At 32.1% G+C, this 7,280-nt stretch overlaps 1 protein-coding gene across 1 annotated transcript; it reads right to left on the bottom strand.

Moving 5' to 3' along the window:
• Window positions 1-292: 292 nt before the first annotated feature.
• Window positions 293-6,133, bottom strand: LOC134269673 (uncharacterized; the record flags this gene model as incomplete). Its single annotated transcript, XM_062751885.1, has 11 exons — window positions 6,007-6,133; window positions 5,357-5,521; window positions 5,149-5,163; window positions 4,358-4,629; window positions 4,182-4,268; window positions 3,698-4,099; window positions 2,166-2,345; window positions 1,788-2,017; window positions 887-1,148; window positions 568-717; window positions 293-461 (listed from the first exon to the last, which is right to left on the bottom strand). Coding segments are annotated over exons 1-11 (2,059 nt in total), but the record flags the coding sequence as incomplete, so codon positions are not given.
• Between the last annotated feature and the right edge of the window lie 1,147 nt (window positions 6,134-7,280).

Here is a 7,280-nt window from a genome sequence, read left to right as displayed (position 1 = left end):
TATCGAACGAACAGTCACTTCCGCCAAATCCAGCATTACAGATACAGATTCCTAAAATTTTATAAAGGTAGGCATTTGTGATTTACATTATTAAGACGACTCTCTTGTGCGTTATCTGTAAAACAATACTCAAATGTACTGACAATGAAAAAAAACAATGAATTAAAGTATAAACTTAAGCCTGCGTCTTTGGAGCATATCATGTACATTTTATGTGATACAAGAACACTACATGTACATGTACCTGCTTGAAAGAGAAAACATTTATTCAATTAAAAGGTATAGCATGTACCTTTTGAGCAATCCCCATGGTCACTACAGTTGCCAGGACAAACACTCAATATTTCATAAGTGATCGAGGGTTTTTCATTTTGAAGAGTGTTGTTCAGGTTTATGAAAGTTTGACATTCAGATAAAGCACTTTCTAGATGGAATGAAGTCAGATTTGGATTTCCCGTAAGCTACAATTAGAAGATATCAAATGATATAAGTGAAAAAATTGTTTCTTAAATTGTGTTTGTAGGTAAGGATATATTATCCATTGATTGATTAAAAAGGGAAACTCACAGACACATCTGCAATGCAGTTTTGAATAGAATCATTGGAAAAATCAGCTACATGTTCTATACATGTTTGAAATGGGATTGAATTATCAAACTCTGCGTTACAAATAGCAATCACTTGTTCATCTGTGTATGCAGCTTGCCTTCGTACTCTCTAAAATCCGAAAAAAAAATTGATGACTGATATCTGAATAAAACTTTGTATGTATGTAAATGTATTTCCAATAACTTTAAAAAGGTATTTTTATGATTGTATTACTATCTTCACTGTTTAAAAAAACGTTGGGAAGCTAATTCACTACAAACATGCAAACTGGACCTACCAGAGAAGTTGAAGTCTCCATTGGGTCAGGATTAAATGACGTCATGTATTCTGCGTGTCTCTTTCGCCTGTTGCTACTACTGTGGAGTAGACACTGGTATTCCTTTCCACGTGTTGTTGTGCCACAGTCTGTGTAACTACGGTAACTGCACTCTGTCTTCTTTTCTTCGTTACATGTGCAAAGTTGAGTCTTTATAAGAGATAAAGAACTCAGTGTCTTAAAATCCATCAACGCAGAGAGAAGATCCTCACTGGCTGATACCCTGAAATGTATGAATTCATATTTTTGAATTTTTTTTTTTTTTTTTTTTTTTTTTTTTTTTTTTTACATTTTTCTCATTTGAAGCAAAAACACTGATTCTGCTCCGTGTAAAACGTGATGTCACAATACCCCATATCAACGTCTGAAAACCTACATCACTGATCACATGTATATCAAATGGAAAGTACCCAAATTTACGAAGTTTAAAAATCAATTTAATAAATGTAATGAAATATATAATCATGCAATACTATTCATATTCAAAAATGTGATAAGGGAATTAGTTTGAATTGTTCTAAAGCTTCTTTGGATTTAAAAAATAAAAGACAATATACATGCATTTTGATACTTTTATGACTTTATGAGAACTTGTATATCAAATATTAATAAATAGGGCACCTGATCAACACTTTAATGATTTGGAGGACCGCGTTTCCGCTGCTCCTGTTTTGTATTGTTTTATGGACTTTTGATCTTGAATACTGCTCGTTTTTTTCTGTTTCATAATCAATTGACAATTACACAAGGGCTCTTTGGCTGGGGCTAATGGAACTTATATACAAAAAATGTACATGTACTTTATGATTTGAATATGTCATATTCTATAAAAATTTAATGAAATAAAAATGATCAAAATTACCTCCAGGAAATGGAAAAATCATCTGGAGGATTATAATAGCCGAAAGTGTTTGGGCTGTCTACAGTCCCGTCTCTCCTTGTCAGGTCGTTCTGGATACCACCTCCTAAAACGCCACAGAGACCTGAACTTTTTCCAACATCCGCCACCGAAGGGTAGACTTCTGTTTGTAAAAACCAGTCACGTCTCAAATATAATGTTGTTGTAACATAGGTTCCAGTTGGAAAAAATATCTGAAAATAAAAAAAATAAGCTTCAGTTCTGACTTTGGGAAATAGTTTATCTGCGTGTAAAGTGTACATTGAGGCGAACAAAAGAATTTTCCCATTTACAAGCAGGTATGCAAGAGACGAAATATACATAGTAGTACATTCTACTTACTTTATAAGACCTATCTGTAACTTTGACAACCTTCAGCGATTTATCATCACAGATTGGGAAGTTTATATAGTATCTGCCATTGCAAGCGTCGAAGACGAAAACATCTTTCCCAGATCTCACAGCCAAGGCACAGATACAGCGTGCATTGGGATAGAAGCATTTGTGGTGTCTCACTTGCACCTAGAAATAATCAATTATTGTAGGCCTGCAGGACATTTGTAGAAATTAAAGTGGAAATGTAAAACCAATGTTTCTTTATTGATTACCTCCTGATCATGGTCTTTATTTTGATATAATACACTCGTTATTCCTGTCTTGCATCCAATATGCTGACATTCATAATAACTAAAAAAAGATTTTGAGCTAGTATTTAATCATTTTGTATAAAATGAGAATCAAATTTACTTAAAATATGTTTTAAGTGTGCTTCAGTGGTTAAAAAAGCATAACTCATATTTTCCTTTTGAAAAGAAATTCAATGATTCAAAGAATTACAAATTATTTAATGACTGAAGCTTGGTTTAGGATAAAGATAAGTTATAACTAAACGGATATTTCTTATACAATCGTGCAAATGTGGCATTTTATTTGTACCTTTGTCTGTTTGTTTGTGTGTCATTTAACCTTCCTCTCGAGAAATGTTTACTCGTATGGAGACCCCACCAATTGGCGGTGGAGCGCTGTAAACTTATACCCAAACTCAACACTTAAGGCTATTGAGCAGTGAACGGTCTTTTTTGTGTCAGTGGATTAGAATCCGCGACATAAGGATGAACTTCTTACTTCGTGACTCTGGAGCAGACGCTCTTACCACTGAATATGTGTAAAACTCTACTTTTTGATTGTCTCTAGTACATTCTGGTATCAATACATAATGTAATTATTTTCGAATCAATACCGATTGATCGATAATATTGATTTTAATTGATAGTTCAAGGCTGGAGTTCATAAATTCAAGTCATATATCAAAATTCTATTTACTAGTATTTACTTTCACTTATCTACAGTCTACAAATAAACTTTCATATGAGGGTTATAAAGACTAATTTTTCATTATTGTAAAGACCATTACAATTTAAGAAAATCCAAATGAAAAGGATTTACATGATTAATAGACTGTTAAACTTTGCTTAATCAAATTTTATCATGATTCACAAAGAAATGTCTAACTACTCACTATCCATCAAATGATCTCATATGAGGGTCAGCATGTGAGTAACAATACTTTCCTTTCCATTCAGTCTGGTTGTCAATAATATTTATCTGTGACGACATGGCAAAAGATTAATAATATCTCGCTGTATTTTTGAACTTCCAATAAATATCAGAAATTTGGAAATCATTAATTAATGGATAAAATCAGGAGCCTCATAAATAAGATGATTGTTTATTGCTAAATATTTGCAATACAATAGTTGGTTTCCGGGGATTTTAAGAAAACATTCATTGACTTTATTTTTTTGAAATTGAAATTTGCAAAGTTCTTAATTTCTTCAGACATATTATGGAAAGGTTTAACTAAATTTTTTTACTTGGACGTCGGTGAGCAGGACACCTTCATATACTTTTGCTGCCTTTTCGCCGCCTCCTTTGGTCTTTAAACGTAGTAATACACTGTTATCAATGACATAGCCTATGTTATCCCTATTATATAAGGTCATTGTGTACTCTTTGTACCACTGGCTGCGATCGTTGTATTTCTGCCTTTCGCTGTACTTGAAGCTTGGAATCTTTATTTCACAGTGTTTCGAATTACCAGCCGTTGTACAAGCGGCCTTTATATTTGTCGGGAAATCCAAGGAAATAGACAGATAACCAGCATCCTCTATATTGTGTGCTGGTAATGCCAAGGTCTGTCTTGCATAAGGTATGGTGGGTCTTATTTTAAGCGTTGTTTCTCCCTTTCTTAAGATATCCAGAACTGGTGTCAGCACCTGAAGTAATTTAAGCAAATGTCTTTGACAAAAGAAAGAGAGGTTCAGAAGGCTATGTTTTCTCATTCATTTCATTTTTTACCTCAATTCCTGCGAAAAATAAGGAACTGGATGTACTGTTACATGGTGAATCCAAGACTGATTTCTTTGCACCAACCACACAGTGTATCTGCATATATAAATTCACATATACTGTAAAACACGCTTTTAGTGTTAAAAGATTAAAAAAATGTATTCAAATAGTGAAGGGTTTCATACCGAGCACTCGATTTTCTTTCCAGCATTATAAAGATCCCCTGTTGTGAGTACAGCATCAACCAGTGTTGTGTTGTCCACAGTCTGGTTCTCTATAATCCTTGTGTTATCCACGTACCAATCGATGTGATAATACAGAGTGTTATCCGAAAGTGGAGTGAACTGACAGCGGAGCTTTACAACAGGATCCCATTGTGTTCCAATCGCATTTGAGACGTTCTTGTAAGAAACTCCTTGGTAAACAACTTGAAGGTTAGTTGGCGTTTCCTTTACACCTGTAAGGTTACAATACTTTTGATACACCTGTAAGATTATAGGTCATATAATATAAATATATTCCAATTCCAACGTTTTTAGAGACAAAAAATTACATGCAGTATATTAGACCAATTTGTACCTAATATTTCTTAATCTTTGACACCGTTAAATATTGTACTGTAAAAATATATTTCTCACAAAAAGATTAATAGTATCTTAGGTCGATATGATAAGGGAGGGGGGAGGGGAGGTTAGCTACCTACAAAATGTACGGTAAGAGTTTTTTGGCTAAATAAAGTTGCCGGACGTCAGTAGACCCTGCAGGACATAAGACCCAGTGCATTAATTAATATAACTTGATATAATATTCAGACTTTCACGAGTTAAGATGACTTTTTTCACTAATAAGTGGTATTACATACCTGTGTGCTTTTTTATGCACAATTTGCAATTTAAGCGCAATTAAGCATAAACAAAGTAATCGAATAAAAAGCTTTAAGCTAATACTTTTCTAAGTTTTAGTACATTCTACTCACAGTTGTCATATTTTTCTGAAAAAAGAAGGAAAAGCATATTACACGTTATACCTTTTATTGAAATATAACATTATTATTGGAAGACGGGATATTTTAACATCTCTTTTACTCTTTCTATCTGTCTCTCTTTTACTTTGCCTCTCTCTCTCTCTCACACTGTGTGTGAGTGGGTGAAAATTAAAGTTATACATTTCTATAATTATCTTACCAAAACAATATGCTGAACTGCAATAATCCAAAGACTTGAGTTTGTAAACAAAGAAGGAATCACATTTCTTCACTCTAATGTTGATACTTGTTTGGCATTTTGATGAAAGGCTTACACCACAAATTTCAACGTCTATCTCTTCTCCAGCAGAACTAGGTAGTGTTCCTATAAACAGACATCACTAATATTAGATCGATCAAAATGAAATTGAAAACGACCTTTGATCAAACGAGAAACTATTGATTTGCTATGGCCCTAGCAACCAAAGGTAACAATTTTTTTTTCTTTTTTTAATCAAAAGATAGATAGAAAAAAAAACAACTAAGAAACATTCATTTAACAAACAGATGTAAAATATTCAAAATATATTAATGTTCTTTTTCATGTTCAAAATTTGTCTTCTGATTTTTTTTCTCTCGATATGATTGTATTCAACATTGGCAAAAAATTGTCAAATTCTGTAGGAAATATAATTATGCTGATTACACTGATACATTTACTAAGGAGGATAATTGCTGTAATCTTAAATATATTTACTAATACTATTTTATTCACTAAAATAAAGAAATAATTATTAGAACGTTTTCAACCGTCATTTCTATGTCTTTTATATAACATGATATTATGTAGGAAAATATTATTTCATTTACCTTTCATCCAGAATGGATAAAGAGTACCACAAGTGGCTAGTCCAGGCGGTGATGTTGGCATGAGATAAGAGGGGGTGCTGTACCATCCTTCTGTTAGAAACTCATCGCACAGGGGCACAGAATCCATGACGTAATTTGGACTTCTCTTTAAAAGGTCCCCAAGTTCTTCATGATTTGTTGGCAAGCATGGATCCCCAGCAACTGATTTATTATATAATAAAAATATCTTAAGTCATACAAAACAAGTTGATAAGTTTTATGATGAAAGTTTGTAAAATGAAAAAAAAAAATCATCAATATCTTAACTTTTCAAAAATGTAAAAGAAATCTAGCTTACATGAAAAGCAAAATTATTTCTGATTTACTATTACCGGTACATATAATTTTTGATGTGCAATCAGAGATATATTGCTAAATCTAAACAGGATACTACTCTTTTAATTGAGATGATATCTGCAATGAACATAAAACATAATGATACAAAATAATGTTAGGAACTGCAAAGACACAACCATGTTATGCAATTATTGTGTACTAATTTTCATTTCTTTACAAAGTTAGATTCTTATTCCTATCCATTTAGGTGAATTAAAATTTCGTCTTATCAATAGATACAATACTGTCATTTATGTTATATTTAATACAGCGTATTCACTTTCAGCCCTTTTCTTCAGCTCTTTTAAATAAGAAGTATTTAAAATTGATATTTGATTGAAACAAAAAATCATCATCGTAACACACAAAAAAGAGTTAATTCATTTGCAGAAATGATTTAAGTATATTGTTCTTATGAATAGTAGAAATAAATAAATAGTTACTCTACTTATTCCATAATTAAATAAAATAATCGGAATGTAAATAGAACAACAATCCGAATATATATGTAAATGTCATTCATAAAACCATACACAGTGTAAAAATCAGGAATATTTGTCCGAAAGACAATACTATCTTTTTAAAAGATAAACTGAATATCTTTTTTTATTTTACAAATTCACATTCATAAGTGTCTATAACCAGTTAAGGTACCAATCTGGCACAAACATGCGATCTTCTAAAGATTTATTATGAAAATTTATTATTAAGTTACAGAAAGTATTCTTACCATCAGTCAACTAACTTATATTAGTGGTCGACAGTGACAACGTCTTTTGTTATTACAATAGCAGTTTGTCCGTATATTTTGTACTACCTGGGAACTCAATCAAAAAGACTTTGCTAAGAAAACTTCCATTTCATTGATATACTAGAAATCTGGTGATTTTTATCATATT

Source organism: Saccostrea cucullata, unplaced genomic scaffold (assembly GCF_032062105.1).
Source record: "Saccostrea cucullata isolate Sc308-1 unplaced genomic scaffold, CSIRO_AGI_Scuc_v1 ctg14493, whole genome shotgun sequence".
Classification (NCBI taxonomy): Eukaryota; Metazoa; Mollusca; class Bivalvia; order Ostreida; family Ostreidae; genus Saccostrea; species Saccostrea cuccullata.
This window is presented reverse-complemented; position numbering and strand designations above follow the sequence as displayed.